This window comes from Mirounga angustirostris, unplaced genomic scaffold (genome assembly GCF_029215605.1).
Source record: "Mirounga angustirostris isolate CCGP_5_RB_7025 unplaced genomic scaffold, mMirAng1.0.hap1 SCAF_14, whole genome shotgun sequence".
In the NCBI taxonomy this organism is placed as follows: Eukaryota; Metazoa; Chordata; class Mammalia; order Carnivora; family Phocidae; genus Mirounga; species Mirounga angustirostris.
This window is the reverse complement of record NW_026991722.1, coordinates 49,400,229-49,419,832: the sequence shown is the minus strand read 5'-3', so window position 1 is coordinate 49,419,832 and position 19,604 is coordinate 49,400,229. Positions and strand designations below refer to the sequence as shown.

Sequence of the window (19,604 nt, the reverse complement as noted above, 5' to 3'; positions counted from 1 at the left end):
TAATAAAAATGCCTGGTTTCTGGCTTAACGTATGTGGATACACTTATATTAAAATATATTTCATTTAACCGTCGTAAGAATCTTGTGGAATAGGTATTCTTTCTTTCCTTTTTTTTTTTAAAAGTAAACTCTACCCCCAATGTGGGACTCAAACTCACAACCCCAAGATCAAGAGTCGCATGCTGTACTGATTGAGCCAGCCCGGCACCCTGGTATTACTTCTATTTTATAGATGAAGAATCCGAGGTTTAAGGAAGTAACATAAATTGCCAAGACCATGTAACATCTTAGTGGCACAGCTAAGATTCAAACCCAAGACTACTTACACCAGAGCACTGGATGGTAACTTCAAAAGAAAAATCTAACTCTCCTTTCAATCCCCATGATCTATATAGACAATAGTATTTCAGGAATAGGTAATCATAGTACTGGTTTTCTAAAATTAATTTGTAGATATCCATAAAGAATTTCTCATCCCAAAATAGTCTCTCTGAGTTTTATAGAATTCTGGCCACAAAGTCAGTTGCAATGTATTAAGAAAATACAACAAATGAATTTAACCCAAGCGTTTCTTCACATAATAAGTTAAGATCTATAGCCAGAAAGAGAAAAAACATACTACACTGAATAAGAATTTCAGTCAGTAACAATGGTTTTGGATTATATAAACTATTTTATACATAAGTATAGACTGACCACTGTGTATAAGTAAAGTCAAAGTAAATACACATGCACACATACTCACCCTAACACTTTTAAGATGTGACCTATTTTGATTTAGATAAATTTCAGTCATAAAACTTACCTGACAATCGCACTTACCCGACTAACAATATGATCTTTATCTGTAATCTCTTGTCTATTTCTGGAAGCAGCTTTCTTGCTTTCTTGGGTTAATTCAAAATACTGTTCTTCCAGCAGCCCTCGAGCCAACTGCTCAGACTCAGCTTTTGTTTCTGCTAGATCCAACTGAGTAGCAAGAGTTTCCCTGCAATAGATTTATAAGAGAAATGAAGACAACTATATTTAAACAATAAGAAGCATTTTGTTGCTTAAAATAAAATCCATTTGAATCCAAAGCAAAAATTCTATAAAAGTAATAAATTGCACCTCTAACACTTTGATAAACTATAAAAGTAAAGAACTCTTTAATCCTGTACCTGCTGTTATGCTTAACTAAGAAAACGTGGTAAAGCAATGGCAAGCAGTCTACCTTTTTTTTTTTTTAAAGATTTTATTTATTTATTTGAGAGAGAGAGAGAGAGAGAATGAGAGAGAGAGAGAGCATGAGGGTGGGAGGGTCAGAGGGAGAAGCAGACTCCCTGCCGAGCAGGGAGCCCGACGTGGGACTCGATCCCGGGACTCCAGGATCATGACCTGAGCCGAAGGCAGTCGCTTAACCAACTGAGCCACCCAGGCGCCCCAGCAGTCTACTTTTGAAAAGGAAGTTGTTCTGTATTACAACGGAAGGTAGCATGGGACAGAGGAAAAGTAATAGGCTTTTAAACCAGGAGGCCAGACCTTAACCCTTATCCCTGTTCTTCATTAATTGGGTAAGGACACTGGGAAAATCTCTTACATTTCCTGGGGCTCAATGAAATCAAATCTGTAGAATGAGAGACTTAAACTAAATGATTTTTGAGGTCCCTTTCAGTTCTGAAATGTAATGAGATTATGACGACTTATAAATAGATTTGTAACCACTATAAACTATTCTTGAAATGTTCCTTGGGAATTATACTTTAAAGCTTTTTGGAACTGACATTCAGACCAGGACCAGATCATTCCAATTTGCTTGCTCTTCCTAAAGAACTTCTGTTCAATAAGCTATCTGAGTCATAACTGTATCTCCCCTATATACAGTAGGTGCTCAATAAATGTTTGCTAAGTGAATGAGTGAATGACTTCCATCTATTTTTTACTAAGGGAATAATACAAATGAAATTTTCTGTCTCAAACCTAAGGAGGGAAACATATACTAACTACAAAAAAACAAAAAACAAAAAACAAAACCCACAAACTCATTCATTTGTCCAACAAACATTTACCTAAGTGGTTACTATCTGTTAAGTGAATTAAGACATACAGTAGTAACAGAGTCCCTGCCCTGAGGAAGCACATATTAGTGGGGTGAAACAGGCAATTAAAAAAAAATGAACAAGTAATATATAGCATGCCACAGAGAACACAATAAAATAAAAAAGGTAGAAGAGGCTGTGAATGTGATATTTTACACAGGGTGATCAAGGAGGCCTCTCTGCTAAGACATGTGAGAAGAGATAGGACAGAAGTAAGGGAGTGAGCTATGCAGGTATCTGAAAATACAATGATAAGGTCAAAGAAACATCTAATAACAAATGCCCTAAGTTTGTCTGAAAGAAGCTAATGTCAGTGAACTGAGAGATGAAGGAAAGTTGTGAGAAATGTATTAAGAGAAGTGGGGAGAAAGAACAGACCTTGTAAGGCTTTCTAAGACAGTATAGGGAACTTTGGCTTTTACTCTGAGTATTCTGTTTTAAAAAGATCATTCTGGCTGCAGTATTAAGATCAGACTGTTGGGGGACAATGGCAGAAGCAAGGATATCAACTAGGAGACTAATGAAAGGACCAAAATTGGAGATGGTGGCAGTATGGATCAGGCTGGGAAATGGTACAAGTTGTGAGAACTGATCAGATTCTGGATATACTTTTAAATTACAGCTAGGAAGATTTATTAATGGACTGCATAGACAGTATAAGGAAAAAAAGAAGTCTAGGATAATTTCAAGGTTTTTTATTTAAACAACTGGAAACAAGAGAACTGCTAATACTGAAATGGGGAAAACAGGGAGGGAAAGGTTGGCAAGGTAAGGGAATCAGGAATTTTTTCTGGACATGTTAAAAATGAGATGTTTATTAAACACTCAAGTGGAATCAAGCAGACGGCTGGACATACAAGTCTGGAATTCAGGGGAGAATGTGCTTGTACACTGATGCTATTTAAAGCCATGAGGCTAGATGAGAACAAGGAAAGAATGATCCCTTGGGCCCTCCAAATTTTAAAGGTCTCAAAGAGGGGAAGGGACAAAGGAGCAAAGGAGGTTAAGAGTAGCTAGTTCAGTAAGAAAAAATACCATTTGGTGTCACAGAAGCCAAATGAAGAAATTTTGTCAAGAGAGAGTAATCAACGATGTCACCTGCTACTGTTAAATGAGGTAAGGACTGAGAACTGACTATTGTCTTTAAATATTAGGAACTCATCAGTAACCTTGAGAAGGGTTATTTTGGTAGTGTGATGAGTGGAAAAGTCTGGAATGAGCTAGAGAAAAAAAGGGAGAAGAGGACCTGAATACAAATGGTATGTCACCTTTCAAAGAAGTTTGCTACAAATGGAAGCAGAAAAATAGGACAGTAGCTGGAAGTAAAATGCACTTAAAAGATGGTTATTTTTTATAAAAATGTTTACCTGTATGTTTACATAACAGTAAGAATGACTATACAAAGGGAAAAAATGGACACAGGAAAGGTGAGGATTCCTGGAGTCATATTCTTAAGTAGGCAGAAAGGGATGGGATCGAGGCGGTTAAAAGAACATTTTGTTCATTTACATCAGTGGGAAGGAAGGCAGGGTTTATAGGTACAGAGGCAGATAGGTTAGTAGCTGTGAGGGTGGGACAGAGTACTTCTAGGAAGCAAGGCCATCCGTTGAGTGTGAGGATGAGGAGAGGCTGCTGAAGATCTGAGGAGAAAGGAGAAGATACAAAATAGCTGTCTCAAATTGTAGGGAAGTTAGTACATCAGGAAAAGATAGGAAGTACTGCCAATGTTAAGTCTATGATCCTAGGGGTAGTTCTGAGCTATTATATCACAAAGGCTTGAGACTGATAACATATTCTTACCTGGGCTTACTGCTTTTATCAAAATCAGATAAATGTATCTAAGTTATATATTAAAATGCCAGAAAACCTATTTGTCCCCAATTATAGTTCTATCCCTGGCTATGCAACTGTGCAAGAGAAAGCAAGAACAATGAGATGGTTCAGGGTAAAACTATGCAACTATAACCATCCAGACTTCCTTCACAACTCTCCATAAATTAAAGACCTGTCTTTACTGATGCCTAAAGCCAATCCATCACCTTTATTCTCCTCTCTCCTTAATGAAATCAATTTATGAACCACTCCTTTTTCTTCTAGGATATAAGATTATAAGCAGGAGCTTTGTTCTTGTTCACTGCTGTATTCAAAATGCCCAGAAGTCTCCAGCCCATAGAAAGTGCTCAGAAATTTTTGTTTCAATCAATGAATAGATGTGCAACTTTTCCCACTCTGATTTCCTTCCCATGTCTCATTAAAATATGCTCAAATTTCTGCTATCTTTAAAAATGGCTCTCTTTCAACTTCTCCTCCAGCTACTGCTCTATCTCCTCGCCTCAACAACCACATTTCTTGAATTTTTTAATTTAACGAGTATTTACTGACCATCTACTGTGTTCTAGGTACAATTCCAGGAGCTATCCATATAGTACTGAAACAGAGTTAAGGACAAAACACTTAAAAATTCCTTCCTTCACTGAGCTTAAGTTCTAGTAGAAAGAGAAACAGTAAGTAAAATAAGTCAGCAAGTTCTATAATATATTGGGAAGGGATAAGTGCCACAGAGAAAAGTAAAACAGGTTAAGGAAGTACTAAACTGGGCAGCAAGGTAATGGGGTGGGGGATGTTTGCACAATTTTAAGAAGGATATTCAGGGAAGGCCCCTCTGAGATGACATTTAGACCTAGACCTGAAGAGGGTGAAGGAGCACGCCATGTGGATACTCAGAGGAAAATGTTCCAGGAAAAGGGGAGAGCAAGTCCAGAAGCCCTGAGGCAGAAGAGTAACTGACCAGTTTGTTGAACTGTAAGGAGGTAAATGTGGCTACTGTCTACACTCGGTCTCCACTTCTACCCTTACCATTCACGTCTCAATCCACTTTAGTATCCATTCTCATTACCATTTAGGAACTGTTCTCAACAAGATAACTAACAACCTTAAATATAACGGACAATTTATTTTTTACTTGACCTTTTTGAGTATTTGGCACTTTAAATCACTTGTCTTCTCTGAAGTATTCTATTCCCCTAGCTTTTGTGATCTTACTCTACGTTTCTCCTTATATCACTGGTGACTTATTTTCCCTTCCTCTGCCCTTTCTTTAGAAGTATAGGCACTAGTAGTCTATCGTCAGCCTTTATGTCTTCTCATCCTACACTAGGGGTTACAATTTGTTACCTAAGAGGGTCAAATGAGTCCATCTCCATCTCCCTCCAGACATACAATTAAAATAAATTTGGGCCAACATTTTACATAAAAATTCAGATTTCTGGCTTCTCTTGAAAAACCAGACCTTAAAATACTGGATCAGTGTTACCATGTGGCAGCAAGTGGTTAGAACTGAGATGAATTCTTCAGTTTGTTATATAATACTCACAACTCACACAATGAACACACCCAACTAGCTTCAAATCAGTTACATGTATGGTACTATAGGTTCATGAGTTTATAAACTCTGATATACACAATCACCTTTACAAATCTCATCTATCTCTGTTTCAGTATATAATGCCTGTCAAATCAGCTTCAAGTCCTTATCTTTTCTCTGAGCTCTGAAGCAATTTCAGAACCATTTCTCTTTGGACAACCCATAGGCACCGCAAACTCAATAGGTCTGAAATGGAAAAAATCTTGTCTCCCCTCATTTCACAAACTTGGCATTCCTTAACTCAGGGACCAGTGCTACCATCAACCCAACTGCCCTGGTCAGCAACTTGAGAACCCACCTGAAATTTCCCCCAACTTTTATCCCCACACTCCCAAATCTACAAGTCCAATTGCTTCTACTTCCTATTTTTCCTGTGTACTCGCCTCTCCTTTTACTGTCAACTTCCACTATAACTTTACATTTAGATTTCCCAATGGCTACATAATTCAACTTCCTGTATCCACCAGTTTTGCGTCCAATCCATTCTTCACTCTAAAGAATGAAGCTTTCTAAGACACCATCTTGTCAATCCCTAGCACTTTGTCATAGACACATACCTTAATTATATTTGTCTCCTGACTATATTCTGAAGTACTTGAGGGTAAGAACCATAACTTACTAATAATTATATCACTGGCATGAAGCACAGTACTTAGCACACTAGTGGTGATATGTTTCTTTTAAACAGATCAAACAAGGGCAAACATATCAACCCTATAGAACAATAGTATGTAGAGGATTGGGTGCCCTTTTCACAGTGAATGCACACAACATGGGATTGCATATTACACTGCAGACACCATACAAATGATAGGCAATAGACTACAACAGGAGTCCATCACTCTCACAGAGACTAACCAGGAAATGTACCTTTGCTCCTACCTTAGACTCCACTAAATATATTAAAGATCCAAGCACTGAGTGTCCATGGTTGCTAACAACACAAAGAAGTAACCAGACAGTACAAGGTTATGTATGAGGTAGTCTTCACCCCTCTAAAATCAGATTTGAGGGCGCCTGGGTGGCTCAGTTGGTTAAGCGACTGCCTTTGGCTCAGGTCATGATCCTGGAGTCCCTGGATCGAGTCCCGCATCGGGCTCCCTGCTCAGCAGGGAGTCTGCTTCTCCCTCTGACCTTCCTCCTTCTCATGCTCTCTGTCTCTCATTCTCTCTCTCTCAAATAAATAAATAAAATCTTAAAAAAAATAAATAAATAAATAAAATAAAAATCAGATTTGAATATGACTAAGACTCTCAATTAGGTATGTCCAATAAAGCTTTCTAGGAGGATAGAAATGTTCTGTATACCTGTGCTGTCAAATATGGTAAATACTAGCCAAATATGACTGTTGAGCACCTAAAATTTAAAATTTAGTTTAAAAACTAAATTTTAAACTTCACTTAAATAAATTAAATAAATTAAAGTTCAAATTTAAATGGCTACATAAGACCAGGGGCTACCATACTGGATAGCACAGTTCTAGATTTAACTACAGATTTGCAGGAAACACAGGACAAAAATGTCCAACTAACTGTGGAAATGGATCAATAAAATCAGTACAACTGAGGAAAACTATACAAGAAAAATGATCCAGTTCCGTCAACAAGTAAGTGTCAGGATAGTGATTATTCAGTGGTGGGGAGGGAAGAAGGCATAATCCGGAGGGGGAATACAGTGGGCTTCTAAAGTGGATAGCAAAAGTCTGTCTCTTTCATGGGTGGTAATTCTAATGATATTTGTCATATAATTCATAAAACTAAGCATGATAAAATATTTAATGTATTTCTTTGTTTCAGCAATAAAATGGTTAAATTTTTTAAATTTCTATATGGAAAGAGAACATAAAAATGTCAGAAAACTAGTTCTAACGTCTGTTCCACCTAGCTATAAGAAGTTGTTACACTTAAATAGCTTTAGGTCTTCTTCTAAGACCCTAAGCAGACATGCAATGGAACTTAACCTGCCTAATAATACTAAGAGGGAGACCCTAAATAACTTTACCTAGCATAAAATAATGACTTGCAAGTACAGTATGAAATATTTATATACAAATAGATGTTTAAAGATTGGGAGACCCCTGAAAACAATTTACTATCACAGTTTAGTGAATCTCTATATAATTGCCATAGCGTTACTGTATGACATTTTCACCATAAAGAGAAAAATTAATCTAAATTTAGTTTGATTTGTTCTGAATTAGCCTAATAAGATTTGCTATACCATTCCCATCAGAATAATGGCACATCTACTCTCTATTTTTAAACTTAAAAGAATGCTATGTTGTAATAGTGAGTCTTGTTGTAAAGAAAAATGGATGGACATACTTCTCACTTTGTAGCTCTTGTATTTTCTTTAAATATTCTCTGTTTTTTTCTTCAATTTCTTCCTTAAGTTCCTTTACCTGGGTTTTATAAAGTGTCTGCAAAATAAGTGATTAGAAGAAATAAGTGTTTATGAGGAGTTTAAAAAGTCTGGTAGCTGCTTATAAAGTTAAACAACATACAACCCAACAATTCTCCTCCCAAGTATTTACCCAAGACAAATGCAAGCATATATCCACACAAAATCTTATATATGAATTTTCATTGCAGCATTATCCCAAATTGTAAACAATCAGAGGTTCATCAACAGATGAATTTTAAAAATTGTGGAGTATTCATACTGAACAATAAAAAGGAATGAACTGCTGATACAAATGACATGATACACCTAAAAAATATTTTGCTGAGTAAAATATGCTATGAGTAAGCATTAGATCCATATTGTGTTAAGATGCTGTGATTACAGAATAAACTTCTAGTTCTGCAGTCTTTTTTGTAAACTATCCTTTTTCATATAAAAGATAAGGGAGAAAAAAATAGTAAGAACCAGCAAATAGCTGTGAAGAATTACTTTTATACTGTAAACTTACTTATCCCTCTAAGAAATAGCACTTCTCTAGGGGAAAAATACAAATATTTCAATGGGCATGTAAATAAAAGAGGTACTAGATGATTACTCTGTGAAAGTATATGGACAAGAAAGTGTGCATGATATTATAGACCACTCTGTAGAAGTCAGTACTATAACACTTTGAACAGTTAAGGTTAATCTCTACCCAGGGAAAGATTTTTTAACAATACTGATTTTTTTAAAAATTAAAATCACTGATAGTCTAACAAGCCAAGAAAAAAATAGGCAAAAAATACCAAGTCACCATGTTTATTAGGAGATGAGCAGAGTACAGCATAAAGCTCTGAACACATGAAAGTTCTGTAGAGCTCTACTAGTGTTCAAATTCTTTATTTAGGAAATCATTATTTCCAATATTGTTCACTTGATTTCTAGGGCATGTTCACCAGCACAACTCAAACTCTCTCATTTAAGTGCACTAAGACTTGTAAGAAAAGCGGCTGCTAGTGTTCACAGTAATGGAGAAGCTAGGTAAATGTTAAGTTGAAATGGTGGAGTATAAACTTGGCAACCAAAAGAAACAAAAAATGCAGAGGCTTCAGTAACATCTCAAAGCACTGGCTATAAATGTTAAAGTAGTAGTGAAAATAACCTGCCCTGCAGCCAGTAAGAGTTAGAATGACTTCTATGGAGAAAAAAGCAAAATAGATGCATGAAGTGCATACGGAGAGCTAAAACAAGACCAAAGCTTTTGAGCATTAACTATATCTATAACTGTATGCAGTTACACCTACAAATGTAACGTGCATACATGAACCATGCATGAAAATACTGACACTCCAAGCACCCAAGCTTGCTACCAGGCAAACAAAACCCTTAACGAAGTCTTATATATAGCTTTAGTTTGATGGCAGTTCTAGAAATATTTCACAGAAATGGTCATTTCTTTATAACGTACACAGATCATGAACTCAGATTCAGAAATGAAATGTAGAGATGGGGATATATAAAGGGGGAGAAAACTACTTCACGGTCATTTGGAAAAAAGTCACAGTTCACATTAAAAATCTTAATACTTTGTTTTAAGCCAAGTGTTAAAAATGATTCTTACCGAGAAATACTGCTCAGCTTCAAGCTGATCTTGGAGCTCCCGCATCTGTCCTTCATTTCCTCTATACTGTCTTCAGGTAAAAGAGAAAACCGTAAATGAATGCTATTTACACTAGGCTTTATATTATTCTTTATTTATTACAGTTGCTAAAAACAAAAAGGTTTACTAAAATGACCTTTGTTTTTAAAAATCATACTTCATTACACAGTATTACTTTATTATATTTGATCAGGTCATGCTGTTTGGTTCCATTTTACTCCTTATAAAATGATACTGTGCAAAGCAGAGGGAACTGTTTTCTAACGTGACTTTCAGGAGAATATTAATTGTGGATTAATCCAAGTTGCAAAAATAAAAATGATACTTTTTTGGTAAGTGTTAATAGAGAAAAGCATTCTTAAAATACATTTTATTTTTATTTTATTTTATTTTTTAGAGATTTTATTTATTTGAGAGAGAGGGCACAAGCAGGGGGAGCTGCAGGCAGAGAGAGAAGCAGACTCCTCACTGAGCAAGGAGCCCAATGAGGGACTCGATCCCAGAACCCTGAGATCATGACCCGAGCGAAGGCAGTTTAGTCGACTGAGTCACCCAGGTGTCCTTTAGGGATACATTTTAAATATCTTATGTAGTAAAGTAAGCAAATAAAAAGAGGGGACATGAAAATATTTAATAAATATTAAGAATATTATACATGCTATACATTATATATACATATAATACTATACATGATGGCCAATAAAGCTTGGGGGTGGGGCTGGAAATGAAAAACCAGGTAAGAAACAAGAAAGGAGGCAAGAACAATAACTGACAAAGGAGGAGGAACACAGACACATCTACATATATATGCAATACACACAGGAACACAATTCACATAGAAACAGATAAGACAGTTATCTGTTATCTGACAATGCAACCCACAAACATACATGCTCAAGGATAAACAATTCTGTCTGCATCTGCTAGATTTTCATATTAGATAGTAATAGCTTTGTATTTTCAGCATCTACCAAGGCATATGGTTGATAAAAGAACATAACAGATGTTCACTGAATGCTAAGTGAAAGTTATTTAGGGAGAAGAAAACTATGAAACACATTACGTGAAAATGATGGCTCTAAAAGGGGGAAAAGAATTTTGCCAATATAAATCCAACAAAACAAAACCCAATAATTTTATTCAAGAATCACTATGCTGTAAATGAAGGTGGCAAATGAAGATATTGTAACATAAATCTAGAGGAAATAAAAACACATGACTTGGCATAAGATACACTCATCTTTGACATTAAATTTCTGAAGCATGTCTTTATACCAATTCTGAAAGTACAAACAACACCTTGCTTTGTCTCTACTTCAAGTAAGCGAACACATCACATCTCAGAGTAGAAGAAAAAAGGTACTTTGCATTCTGAGATGAACCAAAGAAACAAGACAAATACAGGGTCATCATGTCTAACTCTAGTTTCTAAAATAAAGAAACACTGAACATTTCCCGTAACGTACTGAATCTTATCCCTGATTTTTGTAATTCTAGTGTGAAGAAACATGACTTGTGGGTATGAAAATCATATGACAAAACTGTAGCTCTCAGTTTAATGGTAAAGTCAGTAAGTAGCCTTGATAATCTCCTTTTTTCTCCTCTTAAAGATCTCTACTTTTTATTTACTAAGGCTCCCTTGCAAACCTTTGTAAATTCTTTCACTTCTAAATGAATTTTTCTAAAGTCTTCCTTTCACTAACTCCAAATACATTATTTCCACACACATAAAATATCAAACATAAGCAAATGCAGAACACAAAAAAGAAAGAAAAATGTTATTTTTGAGACTTACTTTGTAAGCTGAGCTAATTCAAATTCTAATAATCTCTTTGCTTCCAATAAAGTATTTATTTCCTGTTTCATGTGCTTTTCTAAACCTTTTAAATTGTCTGCTTCAAATGCTTGAGTCTTCAATTCATTCTGTAACAACAGTCGCTTGTTTGATTCCTGCTCCAGTTGAAGGGATAGATTCTTAACCTATGAATGAGAAAAGTAATTGGGATCTTACATCTCACTATTTATTTATTTAGACAGACTTATTTATTCATTTGAGAGAGAGAGAGAACAGGGGGTGTGTAGGGGGCAAAGGGAGAGAGGTAATTTTATCAATACTTTGGTCCCCAAGTTTCCCATGACTACTCAGTATGTCTTTTCTCTGGTTGTATCAAGTCCTTTTTTGTCCTTCACTTACCTATCTTCTCTCATTAATCACTCTTTTATTATCATCATCACTGATAATGTTCCCTTTACCAACTCTGGCTTCTGACTCTCAAACTATTAACCTTTGAGGTCTTACCCAACCTTTAAATAATGGTAGTATCTCATCCACTCCTTTAAAGAAGTCTTTCCTGACTATTCTGGTCTTCTCTCTCTCCCTTCTTTAACTTATATATGTGAATTATTATTTTAAATCTTATAAGTGATTTCTAAAATACATATAATAAAACACAAGGATATAGTATCATTTTATCTTTTTATTTACTGCTTTCTAAAAGTGTACCCTGTGCTATCAATCAATCTAAACCAGTCAAGACTCTGTGGTTTAACATTTTTCTTGAAATCTAAGAGCAATTGCTCCTCTTTGGGATTACTGGGTAACTTTACAATAAAGGTTGTTTTTGTTTTTTAAAAAAGCAGATGGTCATGGGTGCCTGGGTGGCTCAGTTGGGTAAGCGTCTGCCTTCGGCTCAGGTTATGATCCTGGGGTCCTGGAAGTGAGTCCTGCTTTGGGCTTCCTGCTCAGCGGAGAGTCTGCTTCTCCCTCTCCCTTTGCTTGTGCTCTCTCTCATGTGCGTACTCTCTCTCAGAATAAATAAATAAAATCTTAAAAAAAAAAAAGCAGATAGATTCTTCAGGGGAGGATCTATAACACTTCTACAGAGTTGTACTGTCATAGTGCAAAATAGCATAGAACCTACGGTGTGAATGTTCACTAACTATCTGTGGATGAAAATCCTAGGAGGTAAGGGTATAGTGGTGGCCTTACAGCAGTGAACATATACATACAGGTTATTTTATTCAAATCTCCTCTATGTTGTTTAAATTACAGATAATGACTTTTCAGTCATAACTTATGATTGTTTCTTTTATAAGATGAACAAAACCAGTACTATTTTTCTTACTTCATCCTCCATCCTTTCTTTATTTTCAGTCAAATGCTCGAGCTTCTGCTGAGATTGTTTCAGATCAACATCTAGCATTGAACACTGTTTCTCAATCTGAACAACTCTATTTTCAGCCTTCTCTCGAGCTTCTCTCTCTTCCTTCAGCTTTTTTTCCATTTCTGTGGGGGAAAAAAAAAGTTACAAACATACATACTTCATTTTCAAATGTATAAGACAAATTGGTGTATAAGACAAATTGGTGCCAAAAATCCCTACTGTTTTTATCCTGGGATTCTAATAGAGCTATTCACTATAGAAGTCCTAAGGTTATCTGAATTATTTGTATAGTAGGATCTCTAAATGAAGGTAGTTATAAAATATAATAAAGTAATAAAATCTTCTAAATCCAGCCCATGCCCAATGATATGAGATTATTCAGTGCCATTTTCAGACCAGAAGGTGAAAATATAGCTGGGAAAAAAGTGAACTAATAAGAAAAATGGGGGTAGTTCAGATAAAAGCAGAAAAATAAGGCTGTGATTATTAATCTATACCTTGCACTGTTCCAGAACAGTGGACTTAAGGCTGATAGGAAGTCTGATTTATGCATCTCAGATAAACAAGATTCCATGGTAGTATAATACCTACTTTAATCATTACCAGAACTTACTAGTCTACAGTGAGGCTCCTTTTTTGAGATATGATAACTAAGGTTCTGAGAGGTTAACTTTTCCAAGGTCTGGCAACTAGTAAGTTGGACCAAATGACTCAAACTTGAGTCTGCTTTTCCATCCTCAGAGACTGCCCTCCAGGTGACAAAATAGAAACCAACAGAATAGAACTTCCTCATCTTTCCTCCCAAACCTACAAACTTAGCCACACCAATAATCATTACTTCTTAATTCCTGTTCTACTCAAACATAAATCTATCCACTTCTGTTTTGGACTTTGTTTCTTCAATTATTTCATCTCTTCTCTGCCTCAATAATTTCCTGCTCCCAACTGAATCATTCTCATCAACATAATAATCTAATTTATTATCTCTCCTCCTAAAATATCCTCTACTGATCTCATATTCCTTCTCAGCTACCATCCATCTCTGTTGACGAACTTCTGAAAGGGCTATCTACATTTGTCTCCAGTGCCTCATCTACTATTCATTTATTACTTTCCATTTCTTCTATCTCCAGCATTCTGCTGAAACTGCTTCGTATGATAACCAATGATGTCCATCTTGTAAAATGCAGAGGACACACAATGTTCATGTCTTCATCTTTACTGACCTTAATAGAATTCAATATATTGAACAACTTCCTCATTTTTTTCAATACTCTTCGAGTTCTAATACCATACACTCTTTTGGCATTCCTGTGACCCCTCTCGCTGTTCTTTCTTGGTGTCCTTTGCTGGTTTTTCCTCTTCTATCTGACCTCCAAATGTTACGACTACCTAAGGGCTCCTTATGATTCCTTTTCTATTCTGCCTTTATTCTTCCCTTAGCTGATCTCATCAGGTTCTGCATACAGCTCTATGTGTGTGACTCCTGAATTGATACCTCTCCTCTCAGCTCGACTTATATAACAATTGACTATTTGACATCTCCACCCACATATCTAATATGCTTTTCAAAGTTAACATATCTAAACAGACAATTTTATTTCCCTCCCCTCTCAAATCCCTCCTATCTCAGTCATCTCAATGTCAAAACATATTAATATCTGTCCAGCTGTCAAAATTAAAAAGCCTGAGGGGCGCCTGGGTGGCTCAGTTGTTAAGCGTCTGCCTTCGGCTCAGGTCATGATCCCAGGGTCCTGGGATCGAGCCCCACATCGGGCTCCCTGCTCGGCGGGAGGCCTGCTTCTCCCTTTCCCTCTCCCTCTGCTTGTGTTCCCTCTCTCTCTGTGTCTCTCTCTGTCAAATAAATAAATAAAAATCTTAAAAAAGAAAAATTAAAAAGCCTGAGTCTTTCTTGATTCCTTCTTTTTCCTCTTTCCATCCAATTCCTTACCAACTCTTGCCTTCTGTATCTCCATTTCTTTCTAGCTCTACTACCCACCAATGCCTATAGATTAGAGCCTTCTAGTTGATTTCCCTATTTAAACTGTTCTCTCGGGCGCCTGGGTGGCACAGTTGGTTAAGCGACTGCCTTCGGCTCAGGTCATGATCCTGGAGTCCCGGGATCGAGTCCCGCATTGGGCTCCCTGCTCGGCAGGGAGTCTGCTTCTCCCTCTCCCACTCCCCCCGTTTGTGTTCCCTCTCTCGCTGTGTCTTTCTCTGTCAAATAAATAAATAAATAATCTTAAAAAAATAAATAAATAAACTGTTCTCTCTCAAAATGATTTTCCACACAGTAGTAGAAGTGGTCTTTTAAAAACATAAATTATACCTTCCAGCACAGCTCAAAACACTACAATGGCTATCCACTATTCTTAGAATAAGGGTATTGAACTTATCACCTCTTCGGCCTGGAACATACTTCCCTCTGCTCTTTCAATGGAGGTTCATTTTGATTCAAATAGTATTAGTTTAGAGAGGCCTTTCCTCAGAACCCCATCTAACATAGCAATTCTTAGAAACTATCACATGATATTTTCTTCATATTAATGACTACAATCTATACCTATTTTCATTTATTTGCTTTTTTTGTTTATCTCCACCATCAGAATATAATCTCTAAGAGGTAGGGTTCTTGTAAGTCTTACTCTGTGGTATATATTCCCAGGTATGCCTGGCCTATGGTAGACAGTCAATAATTAACATATGTGAAAGAAATAAAAGTAGTTTAATATCGCTACATCATGAGATACACATAAGAAAGTGCAGAGCAGTAAGACTATAAAGACAGGTTAAGTGCTAACTCAAAGATTCTTTATGTCATGAGAAGTCTGACGTGTATCTTGCAAATAGTGAAAAGACAAAAGGATTTTAAGAATGACCAGCACAGTAAGATTTAAATTTCAAAAAGATCACTCTGGCCTAAGTGGGAACAATAGATCGATGAGTAGAATAATTCCTGGCATAGTAATAATTAAAAGTTTACTGCAATAAATCAAGCAAAGTGATGACATCACCATGAACTAAAAGAGAAAAGGAAAAGAGGAATATATTGTATATATCATTTGGAAGCAGAAATGCTGAATGATTCCCAGACTTCCGGCTTGGGTTCCGGATGTTGAATATCACCACCTTTAACCATAATAATTTTTCCCATTTATTGAAAGCTTTTTTTTTTCCTTTTCTCTCTTACTTTCTATTTATTTATTTGAGAGAGAGAGTGTGCAAGTGGGGGGAGGGGAAGGGGAAGAGGGAGAGAGAGAAATCCTCAAGCAGACTCCCCACTGAGTGCAGAGCCCGATGCAGGGCTTGATCCCAGGACCCTGAGATCATGACCTAAGCTGAAATCAAGAGTTAGTCAGATGCTTAACCAACTGAGTCACCTAGGAGCCCCCCATTTATTGAAAGCTTTCTATGTACAGGCACTTTACATACATTTGTTCACTTAGTATCTTTTTAATAGTCACAGTATAGCTAAGAGGCAAAACAGATTTGTTTGATTCCAAGCCTGGGCTCCTAAAAACTATATAGCCATTAACTAGTATTGTGAGAATAAGAGATTAGAGCAGGTTTGACAGATAAAATCATAAGCTTTCCCTTGAATGAACTGAATTTATTATATTTTTAAAAGATTTTATTTATTTTGAGAGAGAGAGTGTACAAGTGGGGGGGAGGGGCAGAGGGCGAGAATCTCATGCATACTCCCCACTGAGCGCAGAGCAGACGTGGGGACATGGGGCTGAATCTCATGACCCTGAGATCATGACCTGAGCCGAAATCAACAGTCAGATGCTTAACTGACTGAGCTACCCAGGCATCCCTTGAAAGAACTGAATTTAAAGTGTCAAGTAACACTTCCAGATTGTAGCCAGTTACAAAGAAGTGCAAGGTGAAAAAAGGAGAACTCCTTTCTAAAAGTCTGGCTCTAAAGGGATGGAATAAAATAGTGGCAGTAAGGATCATGTATTACTACAGGGGTTTATCTTTTTTTTTTTTTTAAGATTTTATTTATTTATTTGAGAGAGGAGAAAGAGAGAGCACAAGCAGGAGAGGGGCAGAAGGAGAGAAGAAGCAGACTACCCACTGAGCAGGGAGCCTGACGCAGGGCTCAATCCTAGGACCCTGGGATCACTACCTGAGCCCAAGGCAGACACTTAAAAGCAACGGAGCCACCCAGGTGCCCACCCTTTTTTTTCTTTTTAAATGGAAGAGACTTGCACATGTTCACAAGGAAGGATTCAGGGGCACTTGGGTGGCTCAGTCAGTTAAGCGTCTGCCTTTGGCTCAGGTCATGATCCCAGAGTCCTGAGATCAAGTTCCGCGGTGGGCTCCCTGCTCAGTGGAGAGCCCGCTTCTCCCTCTCCCCGTCTACCCCGCCCCAATGCTCGTGCTCTCTAGCTCTCTCACTCGCTCTCGCTCTATCTCAAATAAATGAATAAAATCTTAAAAAAAAAAACCAAACAAACAAGAAAGGATTCAGTGGCGGGGAAAGGTTAAGGATAAAGAAGAGAAAAAGAGAGAAGATGAGATAAGAAGAGACTAGATCTGAGTACAGCTAGCACATATTAGCCAGAACAAGAGGAGGATCAGTATCTTCTAAGAAGAGAGGAAAGACAATGAAGATGAGTAAAGAAATAGGACAGGCTGATTAAGAGAACAAGACTTTGAGGAGTTCACACCTATGCTTTCACTATTTCTTTTCTTTTTTTTTTTTTTAAAGATTTTATTTATTTATTTGAGAGAGAGAGAATCAGAGAGAGCACATGAGAGGGGGGAGGGTCAGAGGGAGAAGCAGACTCCCTGCCGAGCAGGGAGCCCGATGCGGGACTCGATCCCGGGACTCCAGGATCATGACCTGAGCCGAAGGCAGTCGCTTAACCAACTGAGCCACCCAGGCGCCCTATTTCTTTTTGAAATAGGAGAAAAGCTCACCTAAACGTGGAGTGATAAAGGAATGGCAAAGAAGTCTGAGAACAAAAATGTCCTTCTGAGAGAAGAACAGTGAGTGATGTATTAAAAACTGAAAGCTCTAATGCACTGGGCTAAGCCCCATCTAAAGAACTACTTGAAGTGAAGAAAGTAGTTGGTTGGTCTGATCTAAGGTTGTGTTTAGAGGCATACCCAGTATAGTGGAAATACAGAGGAATCAGAAAATTGAGGGTACAAAGCAAGAAAGCAGATGAACTAAAAGACAATGAGTTCCAGAATGGATCAGGAAGAAAATAAAGGAAAGGGCTAAAAAAATTGGGACCAAAGAGAGATTCCACTGACATGTATAGGAAATGGAGGATAACAGAATGAGGGAAATAGAAGGTGAAATTTAATAAAATGGAAGGTATTGGGGTGCCTGGATGGCTCAAGTTGGGTGTCCCAACTCTTGATTTCGGCTCAGGTCAAGGTCTCAGGGTTGTGAGATTAGGCCCCATGCTCAGCGGGAAGTCTGCCTGAGATTCTCTCTCCCTTTGCACCCCCACTAAAATAAATAAATCTTAAAAAAAAAAAAAAAAAACCCAAAAAAAGAAGGTATCAAAAGAGGAAAAAAGAGAAGTATCTTTTTACTAGATCACAATTTATAATTTTTAAGCATTTATACTATTATAAAATGAAATTTTAAATAAATTTTTTTGGTAGGCATTATTTAAAAACTAATCATGTAGAAAATATTAAAACTGACACTTACCACACATTGCAACAGACTTTGCCTCTTCAATAGATTGATGTTTGTCAGTTAAACAAGCTTTGGTTACTTTATGTTCATTTACCTCTTGTTCTAAATGTTGTTGTAATGATTTAAGCTTATAGTTTAAATCTATCTCTAAATTATTTTTTTCCTGTAAAATGGAAATGAATTATGTAATACACTATGTAAAAGACACATGATTAAATCTTACATTATTTAATATTCTATAAGAGATAATATATGAATCACATGGACCTGAAATGTGACACCATATTTACTTAAATATTTTTATTTAGGACATAATTTTATTTTTTATGCTTTCTTGTATATTTCATATTACTTATAATGTCTTACTTTAAAAATCATGATAAGCACATACAATTAAAAGCAAAATATCACCTCCCCCCCCAATAGGGTTGTGGTGGTGGTTATATTCAAGAGGGCTCACTGCTAGGATCAGAAATGAAGGACAATTCTTTGGTTCATTAAAAAAATATTTGCTGCCACTTTAAAAAAATTTAGATTTAAATCTATATTAGTTTACATTAAATTATGATTAAATTAAATCTACACCTAGATTTACATTGCCTTGACAAAAGGACAAGTCAAAATGTATTCCATTTCTAATTGGGTGCATCTTCTATTCTTCCATCTTTCATCCTACATCCACATTTACATCAGGCTTAGACATACTGCTCTGATTATCACAAAACCTGTCCAAAGGACAAAATAAGTGGTGCATTTTCTGATCCTTTATCTGAGGATCTAGTAAACCTATATTTCAGGGAGGAATTGAAAATGTGAGAGCTAGATCTGCATGTTATCTATTTAATCCTTTTCTCAGCAAGGTAAGGACAGAGGATAACCAATGACATTTCTGATTAGTGAGAGAACTATATGCAAAGGCCAAACATATATGCTCTTTTCTACTTTGCTAACTTTTACCAATAAAATGGAAAAAGCATACACGGTCTATCATACACCTATCCTTTGTTTTCTTTTTTCATAAGGCTAGTAAGGTTCAGCACCTTCATCTTACCCAAGTACAAAAACATGGAGGAAAAATTCTACATGAAAAGATATTTCCAAACCAAAGTAATTTGTGATAATCAGATAATATCAAACATCTAGATGGTACCCTTCAAGGTTAAAAACAAACAAAAATAACACAATAAAAAGCACTAAATAAGACACACATACACCCCCACAAAACCACCAC

The 19,604-nt window shown here is 36.6% G+C and overlaps 1 protein-coding gene across 4 annotated transcripts in view; it reads right to left on the bottom strand.

The window, feature by feature from the left end:
- The window catches only part of ROCK1 (Rho associated coiled-coil containing protein kinase 1), a 152,750-nt gene that overhangs the window by 27,911 nt on the left and 105,235 nt on the right, over positions 1-19,604 (bottom strand). For all 4 annotated transcript variants that reach the window (XM_045886953.2, XM_045886954.2, XM_045886955.2 and 1 more), the window contains 6 exons: positions 18,386-18,536; positions 12,670-12,830; positions 11,340-11,524; positions 9,506-9,575; positions 7,827-7,921; positions 823-988 (listed from right to left, as the gene is read on the bottom strand). In XM_045886953.2, coding sequence (XP_045742909.1) covers positions 823-988; positions 7,827-7,921; positions 9,506-9,575; positions 11,340-11,524; positions 12,670-12,830; positions 18,386-18,536 — 828 coding nt within the window. The remainder of the gene's footprint in view (positions 1-822; positions 989-7,826; positions 7,922-9,505; positions 9,576-11,339; positions 11,525-12,669; positions 12,831-18,385; positions 18,537-19,604) is intronic.